This window comes from Corythoichthys intestinalis, chromosome 5, assembly GCF_030265065.1.
Source record: "Corythoichthys intestinalis isolate RoL2023-P3 chromosome 5, ASM3026506v1, whole genome shotgun sequence".
Classification (NCBI taxonomy): Eukaryota; Metazoa; Chordata; class Actinopteri; order Syngnathiformes; family Syngnathidae; genus Corythoichthys; species Corythoichthys intestinalis.
In genome coordinates, this window is record NC_080399.1 from 50,802,172 (window position 1) to 50,825,540 (window position 23,369).

General features: G+C 38.8%; 1 protein-coding gene across 1 annotated transcript; it reads right to left on the bottom strand.

Moving 5' to 3' along the window:
• Nucleotides 1–7,383: 7,383 nt before the first annotated feature.
• Nucleotides 7,384–21,805, bottom strand: uba2 (ubiquitin-like modifier activating enzyme 2). Its single transcript, XM_057837710.1, has 17 exons — nucleotides 21,598–21,805; nucleotides 18,631–18,714; nucleotides 18,424–18,494; nucleotides 18,274–18,338; nucleotides 18,080–18,180; nucleotides 13,800–13,921; nucleotides 13,610–13,677; nucleotides 13,411–13,532; nucleotides 12,200–12,299; nucleotides 10,689–10,840; nucleotides 10,504–10,597; nucleotides 10,307–10,419; nucleotides 10,031–10,186; nucleotides 9,781–9,877; nucleotides 9,510–9,615; nucleotides 9,229–9,371; nucleotides 7,384–8,396 (listed from the first exon to the last, which is right to left on the bottom strand). Exons 1-17 carry the CDS (start codon nucleotides 21,736–21,738, stop codon nucleotides 8,176–8,178), a joined length of 1,956 nt encoding a protein of 651 aa, XP_057693693.1. The 5' UTR covers nucleotides 21,739–21,805; the 3' UTR covers nucleotides 7,384–8,175.
• Between the last annotated feature and the right edge of the window lie 1,564 nt (nucleotides 21,806–23,369).

Here is a 23,369-nt window from a genome sequence, read left to right on the forward strand (position 1 = left end):
TTTGATGTGACTCAAGAAGTAAGGGTTAAAATATTTACCCACAGTTTAGTGATCTGTGGTACTCCAGATTACAGTGATCCCCGGTTTTTTTGCAGTTATTGGGGAACGCCCGACCACTGAAAATCGAATATCCGCCAAGTACAGGCTGAGCCTATTTACATAAAAATATATTTATATTTGAAAAACTTTTTTTGTGTTTAATATACACTAACAAAAATTAAAGGAACAAAGCAGCAGTGCAGTATATACTGCTCAGAAAAATTAAAGTACACTTTGTTCCTTTAATTTATGTAGCAGTATATTTATTCAGATACATATAAAACATGTTTTTCCCTAAAGTATGATTAAAAAGCAAAAACAAAAACAAAAACCCTAATATATACTGTGTATATATACAGTGCCTTGCAAAAGTATTCGGCCCCCTTGAATCTTGCAACCTTTCGCCACATTTCAGGCTTCAAACATAAAGATATGAAATTTAATTTTTTTGTCAAGAATCAACAACAAGTGGGACACAATCGTGAAGTGGAACAACATTTATTGGATAATTTAAACTTTTTTAACAAATAAAAAACTGAAAAGTGGGGCGTGCAATATTATTCGGCCCCTTTACTTTCAGTGCAGCAAACTCACTCCAGAAGTTCAGTGAGGATCTCTGAATGATCCAATGTTGTCCTAAATGACCGATGATGATAAATAGAATCCACCTGTGTGTAATCAAGTCTCCGTATAAATGCACCTGCTCTGTGATAGTCTCAGGGTTCTGTTTAAAGTGCAGAGAGCATTATGAAAACCAAGGAACACACCAGGCAGGTCCGAGATACTGTTGTGGAGAAGTTTAAAGCCGGATTTGGATACAAAAAGATTTCCCAAGCTTTAAACATCTCAAGGAGCACTGTGCAAGCCATCATATTGAAATGGAAGGAGCATCAGACCACTGCAAATCTACCAAGACCCGGCCGTCCTTCCAAACTTTCTTCTCAAACAAGGAGAAAACTGATCAGAGATGCAGCCAAGAGGCCCATGATCACTCTGGATGAACTGCAGAGATCTACAGCTGAGGTGGGAGAGTCTGTCCATAGGACAACAGTCAGTCGTACACTGCACAAATCTGGCCTTTATGGAAGAGTGGCAAGAAGAAAGCCATTTCTCAAAGATATCCATAAAAAGTCTTGTTTAGAGTTTGCCACTAGCCACCTGGGAGACACACCAAACATGTGGAAGAAGGTGCTCTGGTCAGATGAAACCAAAATTGAACTTTTTGGCCACAATGCAAAACGATATGTTTGGCGTAAAAGCAACACAGCTCATCACCCTGAACACACCATCCCCACTGTCAAACATGGTGGTGGCAGCATCATGGTTTGGGCCTGCTTTTCTTCAGCAGGGACAGGGAAGATGGTTAAAATTGACGGGAAGATGGATGCAGCCAAATACAGGAACATTCTGGAAGAAAACCTGTTGGTATCTGCACAAGACCTGAGACTGGGACGGAGATTTATCTTCCAACAGGACAATGATCCAAAACATAAAGCCAAATCTACAATGGAATGGTTCAAAAATAAACGTATCCAGGTGTTAGAATGGCCAAGTCAAAGTCCAGACCTGAATCCAATCGAGAATCTGTGGAAAGAGCTGAAGACTGCTGTTCACGAACACTCTCCATCCAACCTCACTGAGCTCGAGCTGTTTTGCAAGGAAGAATGGGCAAGAATGTCAGTCTCTCGATGTGTAAAACTGATAGAAACATACCCCAAGCGACTTGCAGCTGTAATTGGAGCAAAAGGTGGCGCTACAAAGTATTAACGCAAGGGGGCCGAATAATATTGCACGCCCCACTTTTCAGTTTTTTATTTGTTAAAAAAGTTTAAATTATCCAATAAATTTTGTTCCACTTCACGATTGTGTCCCACTTGTTGTTGATTCTTGACAAAAAATTAAAATTTTATATCTTTATGTTTGAAGCCTGAAATGTGGCGAAAGGTTGCAAGGTTCAAGGGGGCCGAATATTTTTGCAAGGCACTGTATATATATAATATATATATATATATATATATTAGGGCTGTCAAACGATTAAAATTTTTAATCGAGTTAATTACAGCTTAAAAATTAATTCATCGTAATTAATCGCAATTAATCGCAATTCAAATCATCTGTAAAATGTGCCATATTTTTCTGTAAATTATATATGTATTCTGTAAAATAAATTGTTGGAATGGAAAGATAAGACACAAGATGGATATATACATTCAACATACGGTACATAAGGAGTGTAGTGGGCATTTCACTCTACTGTCATTTAAATCTGTCTATGCTGTCCTCACTCCGAAGCGTCTACTTTTTCCAAAGCTAGACAGCTAGTGAACGACGCCTTAATAATTTGACTTCTTCCTTTTTCATCTGATTTATTAATAAAATGGCCTCAAACCATTGTCCTCTTTAGACCGTCGTAAAACTACAAAAAAAAGTACACAAGCATTGCATTAGCAACAACGTTAGCTTAGCACGCTATACAGGTTCACTAAACATAAACAAAAAGCGTCTCATACAAAAAATATAACATTTCGTTTACTAACATAATATGTACATTCTTTACAACAACCATACTTACGGACAAATCTTGTCCAAGGATCATATTAGCACAACATTACAACGTAGGCGTCAGCCCGAGACGTCGTGTAGCCATACTGAACTGGCGAGAAAACAATAAACCATGTCGCAAAGCGACCACAAGAGTTCGCTGTTGGACAGCACAAAAAGCCTTGCTGTAAAACTTACCAAAAGGCAGAATACTGTCTGAGCGGGACATGTGCGTTAATTGCGTCAAATATTTTAACGTGATTAATTTAAAAAATTAATTACTGCGTGTTAACGCGATAATTTTGACAACCCTAATATATATATATATATATATATATATATATATATATATATATATATATATATATATATATATATACACAGGGGTGCACATAATTTTTTTGCCCAGGTTCTCAGAGGAGGACCTGGAGATGTGACTTGGTCCTCATTGAGCTTGAGAGCCGACCCGCCTGATGCGATAAATTTATGACAAGCTTTACTTAGAGCCAATTAACTTTAATTAATTATATTAACAATTAATGCTTGATTAACATCAACTGGCACAACAAAATTGCCATTACTTTGAAGTGAAATGTAAAGAAATAAGAAGCACCAATTCAAAATAAAGGGCATTATGCGGCTCCCACATTAACTCCAAGCCTTTTTAAAAGTGGGATATCCTCCTCATAAGACCTCATTGAACGTGCATGATTAGCTTTGTAAAATGCGAGCAAAAACACGTTTGTCAGTGCATGTCGCTGTTCATTACCTTTATTCCGCCACTTGTCCATAGGGCGAATGGGGTCCTGTTTGACATCTATAGTTTGCTTAATTGCCACATGCTCTGTTTTTTTCGTGCTTTTCAAAGTTTGGATGGCTGAAATTCTTTGACCCTACATAAAATGCGCTGCTCTTATCGGCGACATTGGGATTCTCACGGCACATTTTGTACCGCATTTCCGTGCGAGCATCATTCGCTTCTAGCCATGGTACCTCCTGTAGCCACTTTTCAGCAAAAGTCCTTTTTTTCGGTAGCTCCGGTGACGTCTCTGTCGTCTGTCTGTCTTTTGACGGGGGTGGGGGAACACGGAAGTAATTTAGTGATGGCCAAATGAAGCCTCATGAAGCAATGAAGCTTTGCAGCCAACTGGTTTGCACATGTAGCAAAGCTTCATGGTGCTTAATTTACCCTGTGGCGCCATCAAGTGGTCTAGAAGCCCAAGAGGTCAACATTGTTAAGAATTCAATGGCTATTTGCTTAAGACAAAGATATGAATGTGCTTGTGTTAGTAATTTAGTATGTGAACAAAATACAACAAGTGCTAAGGGTAATTTGTTATTCATTTTTATTTAGAAATAATAGCTTTCCCACAGTGGCTGGCTTTAAACAGTTTCCTTTTTTTTGGAAAATATTTCACCAGCTTTAGAAAATATTCTTTCACAAGGCACAGATGAAGCTGGGGTGCAGAGAAATGTGAGTGCCAGTTTATATAAATTTGGGTAGGTATTCTTTTGTGCCTCCCAGTACACTAATGGATTGTTCATTCTGTTGATGTTTGGTTCAGATAGGTACACACACACACACTCACATTTATATTAAAGTAGTTTTTCTCCCTTACCTTATTGAAAGCAATCAAATCAAAATGTTCCCATACAGGGGAGGATCGCTCTTTTCGCGCAGGTTCCATCGCAAGCAAAGGACAAGGCTCGAAAAAAGATTGCACTGGTTGCACTGTTGCGCACAGATGTAACAAGTACAGGAGCCCAAAATCCACAAAATGTGAGACAACAGGCGATCGCCATTGCGTTTTGCAACCAATTTATACCGTAGTCTGTCCTGTTTTTGCAATGTGCGCCAAACGTTGAATCACTTCCGAAGCACTCACGAGATTCAGCCGGCCGCCGGCGAGGCTTCCCACGTCATCATTTCTGGGTTTTGCCGAAATGAAGCGCGCCTCGCTACAAGCTTCGTGGAAACCCCCCCTCCCATTACTCGACACAAGCTTCGGAACCTCGGCTCATTTCGTCCCATCACTAAAGTAATTACTCAGTGTGGCCTGCCTCTTCAAAATTTGAGAAGTTATTTTCTCGTGTCCGCCGCAAATACAGTGGTCAGCCATCGGTACGCAAAAGCGTATGGAAGCCGTTGAGGGCCAGCGCATTTGTCTACGTCCAGTACGTATGCGGACCACTTATGTGCACCCCTGTAGATATATATATTTATATATATATGTATGTATGTATACACAGTGCCCTCCATAATTATTGGCACCCCTGGTTAAGATGTGTTTTTTAGCTTCTAATTTTTTTTTTTTAATTCAAATAATATGAGACCTTAATGGAAAAAAAGAGAAAAATCCAACCTTCAATACAAGTGCATTTATTCAGTGGGGGGGGGAAATCCCACATAAAGAAATAATTATTTAACATCAAATAATGTGTGTCACAATTATTAGCCCCCTGGTGTTAATACTTTGTACAACCCCCTTTTGCCAACAAAACAGCACCTAATCTTCTCCTTTAATGTTCCACAAGCTTGATTTTGTGTCTGGTGAACCATTTCTGTGAAATTTGGCCATATGTTTAGGGTCATTGTCTTGCTGAAAGACCCAGTGACGACTCATCTTCAGCTTTCGGGCAGAGGGCAACAGATTTTGATTTAAAATGTCCTGGTATTTCAAAGCATTCATGATGCCATGCACCCTAACAAGGTTCCCAGGGCCTTTGGAAGAGAAACAGCCCCACAGCATCACTGACCCACCCCCATACTTCACAGTGGGCATGAGGTGCTTTTCAGCATGCGCATCTTTCGTGGCACGCCAGACCCACTTAGAGTGTTTGTTGCCAAAAAGTTCAATCTTGGTCTCATCTGACCAAAGCGCACGGTCCCACTTGCTGATAGACCAAAACAAAACAAAAAAATACAATTAAGCAATAGTTAAGAGGTAGTTATACACTACTCGACACTAGTTTTTTCATTGTGACGTAATTTGTTTAATGATTTTTTTTCCCCTTCACTTATGAATGTACAGTATAAATCAGGGATGCTATTTTATCGATCACGATCTACCGGTCGATCGCAATGTATTGTAGGTATGTTGGGGCAAGAAAAAAAATAATTATATGTATATGGCGGAAAACACAGACAAGACTGTAAAAGCAGTTTCTGCTCTTGCACCCCTCTTTAAAATAAAGTGCAGTATTCTAAGCCAAAACAACTGTTGTGTTTGATAGAACAATATGTCTATATGCTGCCATAACAGATTCATGGCGCATTATGCCCCAAACTATTTTTAATTTGTCAGTTTTACCCTGAAAACCCCCGTTAACAGACGTCGCACAACCGCTTTTGTTTCAACCCAGCCATAAAAAGGTAATTATATTTATTATTCAAAATGTCTATCATTTTTAGCTTAGAATCATTAATTGATGTCTAATATTTAGTTTAAAAAAAGAAAACGACTTAAAAAAATGATTCACTTGCATATTTTAAACTTTTAAACAAATTACGTCACAATGAAAAATTTGGTGTCTGTAAAAAAGTCACTGATATCTACCTCATAACTATCGCTTAATTGTATTTTTTTGTTACTGTCGCATTTTCCCCGCATGTTAGATGATAAATAATCTATCCAAACAAAGAAAAATTGAAAAATCACGTTTAAAAGGGTAACTATATGAAAAAGAAAATCTCACTCGTTGTCTGCGATTTCTGCATCGCGACCCTTGGTATATCTCCGTGTTTCACCCATAAAATAAAATAAAAATCTGGCTGTGGCCATTCACAGCTGTGTCTTGACACTCGGTGATACATGCTACATGGAGTTTTTGGATCGAAACAAGGTAGGTACGCAATAATATCTCGTTAAAACCGTGGCGTCTTTCATTCAGCTCTTGCGTGTTCTCACCTCCAGTTAGGGTTTTGCTGTTTAAAATGTTTTTTGTTGTTTTTTTTAATGCCCCTACTGTTCAAAAATTTTCTTCCCCAGAAAATTTAGATTTTAAGCTTTCCAACTATGTATCACCCATGCATATTGGACAATTTTGAAATTTGGCCAAATTGGGGGTCTCAGAGCGGACCTCTGAGTCATCTGAGTGTTTTCCGCCATATATATGTATATACAGTATAGGCAAAAAAAATATTTTTTTTGCAATATTACTATACTAGTTTCTACTTATTAAAACGTTCTTGAGACTTTAAGGGTTAATTGTGTTTTGTTGTGCAAATAAGCCTGAGCTTTCTAGCCAACCCCATAAGAAATAAAAAATAGGTAGATCACAGAGCAAAAAATTGTGAGCACCCCTGGTATAGTCGAGCAGTGCACTAATAGAAATCAGGTCATTCCAGAATTTGAGGGGAATTTTACATTTTACAGAATTTGCTCTTAACATGGTCAACTGAGATGGCTAAAGAGACCATGGTTGAAAATTTTTTGGTCTGTTTGAACTTTTTCTGCTAACGAGTCAAGCTAAATTTGTCTCAAATTTGCAGTTGATTTTTTTTGCAAATCATACAAATTATTCCTGTTTTTACAACTGACATACAGTATGTGCATCTGTTCAAGTGCAAAAGCGGAGCGGTCACTTTCCACTATTTCCATATGAACTACATGTTTTTCAAGATCCCCATTTTCAAGAATAAGCATTTTAACAATTTATCTTTTTGCAATCCGTGCACAATGGACGAATTGAAAGCAAATGCAAGACATAACTGTCTTCAATAGAAAGTGCCAGTTTCTATAAAAACAAATTTTGTCTGATGAAATATTCAAACTATCCACAACAAAAATCTCAAAAGGTCTGTGTTTTAGTTTTGCTTGTCCATTTTTATTGGTCCAAAAAAGGTTTCAAGGCCTTTTAAAATGTGAAAGCAATGAAGTATGAAATTGTCATTTATATGTGACAGATACGTCATCAGCGTTACAAAAATCCAACTTTGTTTATTGGTTGGAATTTTTTTCAAATTGACATTTAAACAGAACCCAACATCTCACCAGAGACTGTACTAAAGCCTCGTTGCACACTTTAAATAATACACTGTTGGCAACATCACCAAAAACAACTGCCATCCATACGCATGGCATCTGCATCACTGCAGGTCAAACAGATTTACAGAAGAGAACGCACAATCACCTTGTGGAAAAATGTGCCATTCCAACCGAGGTTGGATTTGAAGCTGATCTTTAAGCTCCAGTGATGAACAGAAGAGCTGCCAGTCATTTTTTTCTCCCATCATATTTAGTTGAATACTCATACCAAGACAATATTTTGGTTCACATAGTATTTCTTTTGTCTATTACAACTGCACAACCCAACTGACTTGAGTAGTGTGAAAGTACAAGTATGTGGGAATACAAAAGAGCACTTTTTTCTTGTTAATACAGTCAACAGAATCATTGTTACTAGAAATGAATAACAAAAAAAGTGGAATATTTTAACACGTTGACTATACTTACAGTATCGTTTGACAAAGACCGGAGGAAGTATGAAAACTTTAGACGTGATTTTTTTTCTTCAAAAAATGAGTTTATGTCTACGGTCCCTCTTGGAACGAACTCGTTTAATAGTTTTTGTGATCCTCTAGGAAAGCAGCGTTCAGTCCAGAGCAATGATGTCATCATCATCGTCGTCGCCATTGTTATCGTGGGCAGTAGCTGCACTTGACTGATCTGTCCGTGGGCGTTTGATGGAGGCCTCGCCAGGGTCTCCATCTGGATACTTCCTCTTGGTGCTGCTTGTGACTGCCGCCGAGCTGGACGGTGCCTCGGCCTCATTGTCAGAGTCCACAATCATAATGTCGTCGTCATCTGCCGGGACTGAAACGTGGACAGGCCGCGATTAACAACATGGAGAAGAGGACGCGGGAAAACAAATCTATAATTGTATTTACACAACTGAAAAACTTTGCACAACAAAGAGAAAATGTCCAGCAACAGCGGAAAAGTCAAAATCACAACCATGATAATCCAATGTATTGAGCTATTTTTTATATAGGATTATTTGTGTAAAACAAATACAGAAATTCTAGTTTCCTGCGTTGATTTCAACTAGGAATGCAACTATCGATTATTTAGGTAATCGATTAATCTATCAGTTCAAATAATCAAGTAATCGGATTAACATTTAATGCGTTGCATCATAAATTTTGGGATACGTAAACCAAATAAACAAGTGTTTATGCTTTTAATAATTAATTTTGGCTTGCTAAGATTACACTTTCATGAGCATGAAATGCTTATACCAATAAAATTCCTGAGTGGTTCTTCAAATGATGCAGGATTGCACTTTCATTTCACAAGAGCTATATGCATTTGAATATAAATGAAAATATCTGAGCTTAGCCTCAAACGGAAACGTCAACTAGCTTAAATGCTATGAAATGCTAACGTTTTTATAACAGTGCTCTTAACAATCGTTCAAACCTACTCTCACAAAAACTGCAAAATATACTTCACTGTGTCCACTAGAGAGCACTCTATCCACCCAAATCAATAAAACTAAATGCAACACTTTCTAAACAAACCATTACAATGTCAAAAATTAAACAAAACCTTGAAGCAGTATCCTATTTAACACCCAAGAGAAAGTTTTCCGTGCATTACGCATAATCCACATTTTGAAAATTAAAATGTAGAAACACTTGATTACCTTTGGAGGAGGTAGAAGGCTGGGCAGAGTCTTTGTTGCCATTAGTGATGCTGTTAACCTCTTCCTGGTTGTTTTGTGGTGGGGGTGCCTTGTCTGGAGCTTCACCGACGACCTCAAATTCTACATCCCTCTCAAGATTTTCACTGCCAATGAAAAAAAATCAGTTTGGCTTGAGAAATTTTTGGGTGGTCCCATAGGACACCATGGTTTGATTGATCAAGTACTAATAGCAACACAAGTGATATTCCTGTATCCACATCACATTTATAAAGATGACATACGTGTGCAGCACATTTATAAGGAGTGTGTAGTCTTGGAGGAAGTCGTCAGCTTGCAGTCGACTGCCATTACGGATCGCAAAGTCAGAAAGAAACTTGCAGTTGTTCGCTATAATGTGAGACAGCAACAAACTAACTGTCACAGCAGATGTGACACCACGATGATTTTGTATGTAAATAAAAATATTTAAACAATCGCAACTCTTAACTAAGTTAGGTAAACAAATGCTTGAACACACTTTTTTATCCCCCCAATGATTGTATTTTTCTTTACCTTCAGTCTCTCCTTCCTCTGAAGAGATGAGGATTGTCCCTTTTCCATCTTCTATCTGAACATCTGGTGCTACCATGCCAAACCGCTCCTTTAGGATCTAAATATAGTGGGGGGGTTGGGGGGGGGTTTAAAGTGATTGATAAGACCACAGTTTAGTAAACCTCGTTTGCGAGCTCATGAATCGTCAAGAGTAAGTCAATTATTTATCGTTGGTTTACAAAGCTTCTGGTCACCCAAATCAGAAAATCACCTTGTCCTGCAGCGAGAGGACCGTTGTTTTGTGGACATTGACTTTGACGGTGGCTTCAGGCTTGGTGGCACACACGTAACAGTTGGCCACGGGTGGGTCCAGAATACATGGAACTAGTAGCTTCTTCCTGAGGTTTGGACACTTGTTCAGGAAGATCTGGACATGAGAGACATGTCATATGCAATTATTAAAATGTCATACATACCAGTGTCAAAATGAAGGTGGGTAGTTCAAAAATATTTTTTGCATAGTTGGTCAAGTTTTATATCAGCTAACCGTGCGGCAGGATTCCAGCTCGCCTGCCAGAATCTTAAGCCCCTCCAGAACAATGAGACCAGCGATGACAGCATTGGTGGTTGCAATAGCTGGGATTATATTACCTGCCATCGCTGGTACAAACAAATCCAGTTAAATGCATGAATTTCCCCTCAAAAGATGGGTCATGTTTGGGTACCCAATAGAAACCAACTCACACTTGACATCAAAGCGACTTTTCATGTTCATGCTGAAGATGTACATTCGGAGATTGGCTGCTGCAGTAACAAAGTCCATGGCAGCAGGATCGTCCTGAAAGGACAAGTGGCAACTCATACACATTAGCCATGTACTAGCAATGACTCACACACATTAGTACCGTAGATTTGAAAAGCCAAAATACCTTATCCCAAACGAGCTCTGCGCCATCTCCTTTGTCATTTAACAGTAAGTGGAGGGTATCCACACTTTCCTGGAATAGCTTGCAGTAGCCCCAAACACCAAGAACCTGCTGATCTTTTAAACCTGAACCTGAGGATTCCTCTTGAGGACATCCTGTAGCAAACGTTACCAAAGTCACACAAACACACAGTGGCAACATCTTCTAGAATGATCAGCTACTACAGTGATCTCTTGTTTTTCACGGTAAATGGGGACCAGGCCCGCCGCAATAAATGAAAAACCACAAAATAGTGCCCCCCTTCACACACATTGTGTGTGTTCAATGTATCTATTCAGATTTAGCATTTGAAAGACACGTTTTTTTCACTTTTTTTCCCAAAAGCACAATTAAAAAAGTATATATGTATTAATTGTTTTTTAAGCACATCAAATGTAATAACTATGATAAGTTTTAAACATGTTACTGTCCCACCAAATTATTTTTAAACAAGAATAAAGTAGAAAAATGCTTGTCTTTATTAAATGCTTCATTGAGTGAGTCCATTCAAATCTGCTCAAGCTGCTAAGACACAACGAGTTGCTCGAGCAACTATTTAACAAGCTACACAATGACTGACGCATGCGGCGCTTTGAAGTTTAAGCTTCCATTCATCTCTGGCAAGCTCAAACCTTAATGTCTGTCAATCATTGTTAACTTTAATAAGCAACTCCCATGCATTGCCTGACCAAGAAAGCAGAGGGAGGAAGAGTTAAGGCCAAATTATACCAGACGCGTGTGCCGTCCAGGTCCGCCAAGATGTAGCGGCGGAGCCAATCCATTTCCATTCTATCATATTGTTCATAATATACCGGCCGCATATGCGCTACGGAATGACTGCAGACCATCTCCAACGTGCCGGAGCCCGCCGGTGGTTTGGGCTATTTTCTATTTTTGCCGGAGATGCATCCGTCAAAATGGGCGGACTCAGGCCTGCAGTCAACAGGCCAGGTGCTTATTCACGGTTTAAACACCAGCTAACACGGACGATGAACGATTCATTATGGATGTGGAAAGTCACGGAGTTTAAAAAGGAATGTGTATGGAATGCCATAGCAGAAGCTATGAGGATGGACGGTGAATTATGTGAGTTATGTAATTTAAAACATTAATCAAATAGTGGAGAACAGGTTAATGATGTGGTCGGTGTGTCACCCACCCCCTTGTAAAAGCAAAAGAAATTCGGGGAAAAAATGTTCAGTCAAATCAAGTCCACCTCTTTCTCTGCTTCTCTGTTTAGTACAGACTGTGTGTCGTTTTAATTGCCACATTATCACATGACAGCTCACGAAAGATTCGTACCGCAGATGCATCCAGTATAAATTGGCCTTGAGACTTGTGGTCGGATCGGGACAGCTCATCTGTATTTATTTTTTAATTGGGGGGGAGGGGGGGGGGGGTTGGCGATGGACTGAAGGCGCGAAGTTTGAAGAGCGAAGTAGCGAGGGATCACTGTAAATATTGTGGCTACACACCAGTTTTCTCCAGTTGCTGCCAATCCAGTGGTGTAGGAGCTTTCCTCTTTTTCCACAGCTTGTCCATAGTTAACAGGTACATGATATCATCTTTGAAAAGCTGCAAATGGCCAATGCAGGGTTTTTACAGGTATCAGCAAATTTCATTTGTTTTTTAAATACCACTTTAAACAAATGTAATGCCCATGCCCAACTGCAGATAATTTCACACACAAATTTTAAGTAGAGTTGTCCAACAATGACTTTTTAACGACTAACCCGATATTGTCCAACTCCAAAAATCCGATAACCAAATATTCTCCAACTCCAAAAATCCGATACCGATATACGGATATCTAACATAAAATGGCTAATTGTATTCTGATGCCCCAGTTGATACTTTAATAATGATAAATATAACAACTTCAAGGTTTCCCAATAAGCATTCTGTGAAAAATAGGGGAACTGCGACTGAAGTCATAGAAAAATTGCCTATATTACACCACTGTATTTATTGTTGAAATCAAAATAGCGCAAAAATAAAAAATCAAGTTCAAAATGCCAAAAAGGCACTACCACATCACATGGTTGTATTGAGTTCATTTTGCCTACACTTATAGATTAGTCAAGACAATGGTGGGTGATTTAATAACATCACATGACATGGCTCACACAGAGCTTAAAATAACAACAAAGGCACACAATGAAGGAGGTATGTAATAAGTTTCTAATTAATTACGGTATTTTTCAATCATTTATTGTTCATTTAATTTTTGCATCATGAATGTAAATGGATGCTAACAACACAAATCCCAAGCATCTTAGTTTAGCGACATCTAATGGTCGATAGGTATAACTGCGCTAGGCTGTGCTCAGCCCTTGAGCAAACATTCACTTTGATAATGAAAAGCAGCTGTCAATATTATCAGATATTATTTTAAAATGATTTTATTTCAGATTTTTTTTTTTATTTCAGGACAACTCTAATAAATTATGTAAAAAAAAAAAATCTTTAACTGTCAAGTTTACATAATTTTTAATGCCTCGAATATTTAGTTACTATAGAATATTTACTTTGCTTCTTAAGGTCTGAATTTTGACAAAATCCATTTTAAGACTTTTAATGCTTTTTAATGACCCGCATAAACCCTGCAATGAAAACAGTTGAACAGCGACACTTATTTCACACCACGTAGTCAGTGTTCTCTATTTGCACGGCTGGTAGTTGGTACCTTGTTGAAAAGTTTGATCGCATCGTATTTGTTGCTGCGGGCCCACTGCTTGGTAGAGACTCGGTTGACATCTCCGTCCTTTTCTGCAGCTGTAGCACGAGCGGCTGTTTCTTCAGGGTTCCCTTTTTTTAGGAACACATATGTTTCACAACCAAGCAGTACTTTATAGTCTCTTTGCTTTAATGGAAAAGCAACTCACATGAAGCCTCGGGATCTGCTGTGTCAGGTGACACATCTTGATCAGCATCCTCCTCTCCAAATAGCTGACTGGGAATGCACATAGTAAATGCACTTAATTTCTAAACATCTTTGGTCACATAATCACTGGCTGATGGTAGGTGTATAGAAGTTGTATTTTCAGACAATATGGATAGTTGAATGAACCTCACTTGAAGAGATACTTAGCCCAGACGATGCAGTGAATGGGTTCAGATGGTGTATTTCTTATAGTGCATCCTGGGAAGGTCTTCTGAGCAGGTTTAGGTTGACACTCGTAGCATTCCGTCATTCCCTGAGGGAGAAGGATAACAGCCGTGAGAAAGGCGCTCAAGGTGTGCCTTCTACTTGTCGAGTGGGTGGAATCCGAAGAGATACTGAACATGCAAGGCCTATCTACAGTGCTGCTCGAAAGTTTGTGAACCCCACAGCGATGGTCAGATTTTTTGTAAAAAAAACTAAAATAACCTTATTAAATGTTAAGTTATACCCAAATCCACAATACTGACATTCCAAATAATGGACTGAAACAAAAGAAATAGTTATATTGTCATTCTTTATTTAACAAAAGTGGTTGATTTAAGAAAAACTCAGATATCATGTGTGCAAAAGTATGTGAACCCCTTCAGTTAATAGGATATTGCGCCTCCTTTTGCAGAGATTACCTCAACCAAACGGTTTCTGTAGTGACTAATCAGCCTCTCACATCTACTTTGGGGGATTTTTGCCCATTCTTCCTTGCAGAACGCAGTCAGTTGAGAGAGGTTAGATGGGCGTCTGGCATGAACTGCTCGCTTCAGGTCCCGCCACAGCATTTCAATGGGATTTAGGTCAGGACTTTGACTGGGCCAGTCCAGAACACGAATCTTCTTCTTTTTCAGCCATTCCTTGGTTGTATTGCTGGACTGCTTTGGATCATTATCATGTTGCATGATCCACCTTCTGCCAAGCTTTAACTTCAAAACAGATGGCGTCAGGTTATGTTCTAGGATTTGACAATATTCCTCAGAATTCATGATTCCCTGGACTATGTGGAGTTGTCCAGGTCCTGAGGATGAAAAGCAAGCCCAGATCTTGACATTCCCACCTCCATGCTTCACTGTTGGGAGAAGGTTCTTTTGGTGGTATGCAGTGTTGACTTTTCGCCAGACATGGCGGTTTTGATTGTGACCACACAGTTCAATTTTGCACCTACATCAGTTGATGAAAACTCTTTTTAATTTAGTCTCGACAACACAACTGTTAAAAAAACAAAAAAAAACTACTGAATTGATTGATTAGGAAATCAGGTTGAAATAATAGAAAATTCCAAAATGTTGAGGGGGTTCACAAACTTTTGAGCAGCACTGTATACTTCCGTGTACTAGTACATGTAGCTTATGCGTATGTGACAACAGTATTGCATCATGTACCCTACGCATCTGCGTAGGCTGTGCGTGCGACATTTTTTCTTGCTGCACGTCAAATTGCTAAAATATACATTTGTTCTTGCTAGGGCTGGGCGATATGGCCTTAAACATGTATCACGATAAATTGAGCAGATTTATCTCGATAACGATAAATGCCGATAAATTCGCCCAAGCGGACTGTTATATAATTTGAAAATCTGAATCAATGCATGAAATACAGATTAACTATTTCTTGTTGATTTATTTACCAGCATTCAATTTGATATACTGTATTTAACAATTGTACATGCAGTCTAAACATTAAGTTTATAAAAATGTATTGTAAGCAATAAGAATTCAAGTATGAACATTTATAACAGCGTGTATGACTTGAACAATGTACATTGTCAAAATCAATATGCCTGTGCAAACATGTAATTGTAACACAAATGACTTGCAGCTTGAACAGTACACTTCAAAAAGACAACTTATTGTTAATGGCTGCTGTGACATAATTATTAAATACAAGTGTTTACTTTATGGTTTAAGGGTCCCCCCCCCAGTGCATTTTTTTAATAAATGCACGCACAATAAAAATAGCTGGGGCCATTTCTCGGTCATTATAAGTTTTGCCGTTGGATTCTACTTTATGCTGAATGCTTTACCATCACAAAAGCTATCAGAGGAATCACACACAGACAGATACAAAATAACGCCACATAGTAATTGCTAGATGCAGTCCGTGCCCAATCCACTCATTAAGTTCAGCCGTTTCGACAATGTTAGAGCCGCTATCCGACTCCATAACGTTCATATGTAGCGTTAGCCGCTAGCTAGCGTAAGCCTCGCTACCAGTAGAAAGCACTGAAAGCACCATCTCCGGAAATCGTGAGAACAAAGGAGGACAGCGGGTGAAAGCCCGTCTGGATGCCACCAAGAGTCTACTAAATGTCGGTTGAAAGTTTGGTGAACCTCCCTTAAGCCACACTCCATCACGTTTTGCTTGTAGCGTCAGCTGCTAGCGTTAGCTTACCGGGCTTTTGTTTGATTGGCTTCCTGATGATCACGTGACTCCCTACGTAAGCACATTCACTGCTTTCTTAAAGGGGAATGAACATAGACGAACAACACAGAATCAAAGCGGGATGAAAAGACTATATTTTCTTGTTTTATTAATTTACCGAATTTACCGACATGGTCAAAATTACGTCGGTCATCGTTAAGAATTTCGGTGACGGTAAATTTTCGGTTTACCGCCCTGCTCTAGTTCTTGCTATCTTATAAAATAACATTCCCACCAAAAATATAACGTATTTTGTCTGTTGCAACTAATAATCACACGATTTATAGTCCAAAAATATGGCACGTAATATCGCTGAAAAGTGCTTTTGACTCATTCTCAGCCTTTGACAGTAGTAGGCATGTGCCGGTATGATATTCTGACGGTACAATAACCTTTAGCCAAAATATTACAGTTTCACAGTCTTGCTCTTAAATGTGTTACTTTGAGATATCTCTGTTTAAAAGAATAAAAACTTTTTCCAATGAACAGGATTTTTATTTTTCAAAACATTGGCAAATTGGAACATAAGTATAATGTTAACTTATATATGCACACACTTTCTCAACACAGACAGGTTCACCACCGCAAGACACACTAAACACTAGAGCTGGGAATCTTTGGGCACCTAACGATTCGATTACGATTCAGAGGCTCTGATTCGATTATAAAACGATTATTGATGCACCTCCCTCTTGTTTTTTTTTTTTTTTTTTTTAAATGTTTTGTAGATTAGTTCCAAAATTGTTCAAAAATCCTCTCAGGCTAAACCAAACTACTATTTCAGTATCAAGTTAACATATAACAGTAAACAAATGTACAAAAATAACAGTAAATAAAAAACTCCAGTCCCCATTCTGTATCAGCAGCTTTAAACTACATTCAATTAATTTAATGTTGTGAATCAACTGTTACAGTTGTTAAAATTGCTCCCGTTATTCCATAATTTCCCCTCTGTCTACTTTTGTCAAAGTTTTAAAACTATTTCATCATTTAAAGATAGATTCAAGACAAGATTCTGCCGATTTAAGAGTATTTTAGATAAAAAGTTAATTAGGTTCGCTACAACAGAGCCTTCTAGAGAGGTCTACTGCTTTAAGATGGCGGCTGTTTACTTACACCGAAAAGTCTGTCATTTCGCATCTCTGTTCAATAATACATGTTCTACCACCGACGTCGGCTGTCATTTTGCATCTCGTTCTACATATATATGATATCTACTGTAGCCGTATGTTTGTAGCAACTAGCAACTGGGCGTTGTTTGTAGCGGCTGTCAGCCGCAGTCAGGTATGATTGTTTTTTTTATCTAGCGGCATGAGTTGAACATGATATTTACTCTCGGTCCGTTCCTCATTGCGTCCCAAAGACGGCGCTGACTTTGTTTTACTTCTGCTTTACCGGGTATAATTCAATAATCGTAATTTGGATATTTGTGAATCGTTCTCGAATCTTGCACGGCCGAATCGCGAATAATCTAAGAATCGGAAATTTTGCACGCCTCTACTAAACACGCTGGAGTTAACTCTCGTAGTTGGTGGGAAAAGTTCATGACAGTGTTTCCTAACCTTTACTTTTGTATAAATGCGAAATCATATTGGAGGTATTGCCTCATCGCCAGCCACTCTCCGCAAATATGTTTTACATGTCGGTTGGCCCTCCCCTAAGCCACGGCCGTCTGTAACTTTTCTTTACCTGAAGTATTCCCATCCCAGCAATTTAGTTTTCTTCGATGGGGAAAAAAAGTTAAGGAGTTTCACCGGCCATTGTATAGCACAGCTGACTCACTGACACTGAGCAACAACTTAGGGACGGTATGATGGAAAATTTCTGTGGTTTTGAAACCTTGACATTTTCATACCACAGTATACTTTGAAACCAGTAATTGGCACATGTCTAATTGAGAGTGACAGATTTCCAATTCATTTTGACTGGGAATGATCATTCCCTTTCATTAAAATGAACTGAAGGTCGATTGCCGTCAACAGCAAATGAGATAAGTTAGTACCTTCTTGATTACGGTGACCTGTCCGAGGTATCCCGCTGTGCCGCTTTCAATGAGAGGAATGTCGGCTGCCAAGCACATCCTGTTCACGTGGTTGCGGGCAGCTGATGGAATAATTAAAAAAAAAAAAAAAGGGTCCTTTTCATCTTGACTGACAAATATTTTTTTAAGAATTGATGATGCCTAGATGTGCATACCTCGGTTATCGAGAGCGTTCATCACCAAGTTAAAATTTTTGAAGAACGCCACATCGTAGTCAGGACTGTTGGGAGAAAGTTATTTTTCAATCCATGACTTTAACATAAAGGATTCATTGGTCAAAATTGATACCCAACAAAGAGAGTTACTTCGTGATGCTGTCATGGTAGGCAATGATATTTGCAGAGGGGCAAAACTGCAGAGCACTCTCCTTGGCCACCTGAAGTAAACAACACATAACACACAAACTGTAGTGATTGATCCAGCAAGTGTGCATTGTTAAAACTGTAGTGATTGATCCAGCAAGTGTGCATTGTTAGAAGAGCAGGTATCTGAAAATGTCAGTGTTAACATACCTGCGCTTTAGATTTGCCAACATGCTTCTTCTGAAAGAGGAACTGGCGATTCAAATTGCTGACATCAATTGTGTCCAGGTCAATCTGTAAAAAACAGGATTTTGTGATCAAAGGGACTTATAATGAAACCCATTCTGTTCAACAAAACGGCATATCTTAAGATGATGATGTTAATCGATCCGATATCATTGTTGCTTAATCAATGGATGTATTGATCGGGATCAATGTATCGTTACACTCCTAGTGTTTTTTCATTCATCATTCAAATTTGTAATACTTTTATGCTCACGTTTTACCATTACTTTAATGTAATTGACAAAAGTGTACAAAAATATCTAAAACTAACAATATCTATACTAAATTTAACATCACTGTTGAGCGAAGCCTCTCTTATCCAACTTGTTGAAACAGATGGCAAAAAAGTGTACTTTATTTCTCAGTCAGCTGAAAATACTTAAACACTAGGTAACCTTTCAACCTTTACAATATATTTTCATTAAATTTGTGAAATGTTGACCAACAACTAGTTGAATAAACCCTCTTTTATATCTTGAGGGGGGTCTGTGTCGCTTTCATTAGCACTAATTAACTTTGATGAGTGTGGCTGCCAAACAAAATAAAAACTACAAATGTGCTGACTGCTTTACGGCAAACTTCACTTCCCTCTTTCGTTATTAAGACTGAAGTCGATGCGAACACTTTTGCGGAAATTCTGCAAAGATGGCAGCGCAACAAAAGAGACAAATTTCGTCCGAGGAGGAAAAAAAAGGGAGGCTATCAGGATAAAAAAGAATAAACATTGGCCCGGCTTTCACTCGCTGGCGTGACAGACGCCCCCCCCCCCCTCCCCCCAACCGAACTGACAAGGTCGCGTGCAGTGGAGGGGTTAGCCACACTAAGCCACATGGTTGCTAACCGTTATACGCTATTGTTTAGCCACAGCTGGATTCATTACCTTAAATATATATATATTTTTAATAAGATCTCATTTTTATGGGTGAAAGCAGTGAATTAGTCTTTTTTAATTCCACTTACATCTGAGATGCAATTGTTGGCTGTTTTCAACAATGTACAGCGAAAATAAAGACATTGATTGACTGAAAATGGTTCAATATTACATAAAACGTCTTGTTTTCTCATGTATATTTATAATTGCTCTTCACCTAAAAATATATGTTTTATCCGATTAATCGATAGAATTTTCAGTCCATTACTCGATTACTAAAATATTCGATAGCTGCAGCCCTAAAATAAACGTGCGACTTTTCATTAAGGGTGCACGATATCCATTTTTTGAAACCGATAACTTCCTGCTCCTCGAGGCCGATACGATAACCGATAATGTATATAGAATTTTTCAATGTATATTCACCTGAGTTTTTGAAAACCTGTAGGTCAAAAATATTAGTGGTGGATTCAGCATAGATTTGCCTTTGATCTAACCAGACTTATTATTATAATGAACAAAAAAAAAAAGAACAGTTTTGACTTCAAATGAAGTGCCCATATTATTTTTTTCAAATAAATATAATTTGAGTCAATCACAATCAATCAGTCAATATCATTGACGAGGTGTTCCTCTGAACAATGAGCACTGATCTAAAGCAAACATAAACCCAACAGGTATTGTGCTTTGTCAGCAGATAAAACATTTGGTGCAACAGGAGAGGAGACTTGTCGTCTTGGTCCGGTCCATGAAACAACTTTCTTAACCTGGCAATTATAGGACAGCAAGCCTATCAATAACCAAAAGGCCTCTCAAGAACTTGTAAACATAACACTGTCAAATGCAAACATTTGCTAAGTGCCATCGTAAGGTTTATAACTCAGTGAAGGAAAAATACGGCCTTTAGAACAGTAACAAAACTTTGCATACTGGCAAAACAGGAGTGCAAACAAACGCACACATCCCAATCCACCGACACATGCCAAAAATATTATTAATAGGCCCGTTATCGGACCGATAATTATCGTGCACCTCTACTTTTCATGGAAAACACAAAATTGTCTGGTCGAACCCAAACTTCTGAACGGTAGTGCATGTGTAAAGGCCAAAAATGCCTATGACCATACCTGCTGTTTGCATCGAAGTGTCACACATAAAACTATTCGATTTTTTTTTTCTGTAGAATGTTTATCCTAACAAGCTGAATAAATATCAAGCTTCAAAACGGTTGGCCGAGCATGTTTGGTTGTCAATGGGATGTCAACATTATAAATTTTGACAAATATATATATATATATATATATATTTCGTTTTCGGGTACAAAACGTTGATTATAACAGGTCAGTGAAGAACACAACAGTTTCAATATGAAGGTCATGGTGTCCTGAAAAAAGGGACCCAACATGGCCAATGAGAACATGTTTTTCTTGAAATATAAAGGCTATATCAAAGGCTTGCAACTTCATAACATTTAGCATTGAGCCACTACTGTAACCCGTTGTTTTTTTTTTTTTTTTTTTTTTTTGTAAACACTGCAGTGTCTGCATTTCTACTTTCGTACTAATTGTGAGACCTTTGACCAAAACAGCAAATTCAAGGGGAGCACTTTGAGGTGATCCTGAGCACGTACAGCTACGAATGGCTCGTATATCTGGAGTTTTCTGTCATTGTGCATCTATCACAACGTCGGGCTCACGCTGTAGCGAAATGTGGCGAAATGTGGCGTTTGATCTAGTCACAAACTCAAATTTCCACTGTTTGTGAATCACTAGACGAACTTTGTCGTTTAATGGCGCCAAAATACTCCATGTGTGTGCGCCCGACTGTCCCCACACAACCTTTCATGTATAATATGTTTAAGATTCATCATTAAACATTAGTATTTGACTGCTACTTGTTGAAGTCGGCCAAATCAGTTCCCCGTAGATTTGAGAGGTGCACAAAGCCTTCACAGCACAAAGACCTTAGCAGCTAGAAGGCTAAGCTAAGAGGCAAACAAACGTAAGAAGAGTGGTACAGACCACTTCGATGTTTTGGAAGCCAGTGAGGACGAGGTTCTTGAGCAGCTCACAGCCGATACCTCCCGCTCCCACCACCAACACTTTGGACTTTGAGAGTGAATCGGCCAACTCCTTTCGGAGGGAACCCACAAGCTCAACCATGTTGATGGGAACGCTCAAAGACAGCCTGCAGCACCGGCAGTTAGCTTTGTCTTCCTTAGTGGAAGGACTGACCATAGATAACAAATATACTAGGCTAGATTTGTAGAAGTGCAGTCGACGGTGTAAGTAACTCGCGGCCATCTTGCGTCGGAGGATTTCACTGGAGGACCAAAAGGGAGTGATTTTCTACATTAAAATACTCTTAGCTTGCTGAATTCTTGACAGGTTTACAAACGGTTTGGTTCATATCAAACCGTATTAACAGAACAATTAATGATTCTGTATAGTCAAAATATTAGACAAACACATACACACTTCAGAAATCTAGTTTTATACATATATCTACTGGATTGACGATGACGTGCATAGGACACTTCACCTAGATGCCTCGCTAAACCCTACTGCACCATGACAGTCACGTTAACGGGTTTGCCTTATTGAATGGGGCATCCCCTAGGGACGCTATAGGCCCTACTCACGTGACGTCACAGCCGCGCCCCCGCGCCATGTTGTCCGTATACTCGTCATGTTAATGCATTAGCGCTTCGTAAATTCCTCCTATTATGGCGTGTTTTTCTGCTCGTTAACATTAATAATCAAAATGGTGAAGTCGTGTGTGGCGGTCGGTTGCAAAAACAGAGAAGATAGACGGAGAGACTTGAAGTTTTACCGTATTCCAAGAGACTCGGAGAGGAGACCGAGATTGACTATTGCAATTCGACGAGAAAACTGGGCTCCAAACGACTACCACAGATTATGTAGTAGTCATTTTATATCTGGTAAGATGCATTTAATATATATTTAGAGGGTTTTGGGCTGACAACCACAATTAAGATCATTGCTAATCGCCGACAACATACACTCAGACGTTGTGAATGAACTACCTGAAAATATATAATTATAAGGGGATAATAAGACAGTTGTCATACAATTAATTTACAATTTCACTATTCAGGGTCAGAAGCCAAAAAATAAATTCAACTAGGGACAATCTGGAGTAGTGCTATCGCACTTTATATTTATTACATATTATATATGTATGTAGTAAGAGTGCTATCGCTAAACCATATAAACATTAAAAGCCCTAGCTCCATTGACAAATGACATGAAATACATTAGACTTGACAGTGGATGTTAGCAAGAACAAAAGATTTTGAATTGAAAATTTCGTAACTCACCTTCCGAGCACAAGATTCCTGCCGAATTTTCGTGTACGAGGACCTGTTTCACCCAACCAGCAACGTAGCGTTTATAAGCCTCCAAGCTCTTAAAGTTTTTCAAACTTTCGTGAGAATAGGCTGATTTTGTGTGGAAAAGATAGTTGTAAATATCAGGGTAGCTAGCAGATGTCAGGCAAAGACGGCGAAGACAGCGGGTCGAAAAACATCGATTTAGGCATCAAATATGGATCTGGCGAATGGATAGACTGAAGCTTTTCCACATAATGCCTTTTATGCAACGCATCCAATGAGTTTACAGTGTCTGAAAGCACCGGGGCTTCCATGAATTGCTCTATAAACTGAACGACTAATTGAAACCATTGAGAATAGGGCTGAACAGAGACGAACAATATTATATATTATATATATATTAATATACACGTCATTTTGTGACGTTGGTGAGTAGGTAGA

What these genes read in the sequence shown, in the direction of transcription:
- uba2 (XM_057837710.1), bottom strand. Translation starts at nt 21,738, where the DNA reads ATGGTTGAGCTTGTGGGTTCCCTCCGAAAGGAGTTGGCCGATTCACTC. An exon ending in TTGGCAAATCTAAAGCGCAG is followed by an intron (nt 18,495 to 18,630) that starts GTATGTTAACAC and finishes TGTTTACTTCAG; the next exon opens with GTGGCCAAGGAGAGTGCTCT. An exon ending in CGATCAAACTTTTCAACAAG is followed by an intron (nt 12,300 to 13,410) that starts GTACCAACTACC and finishes GGCCATTTGCAG; the next exon opens with CTTTTCAAAGATGATATCAT.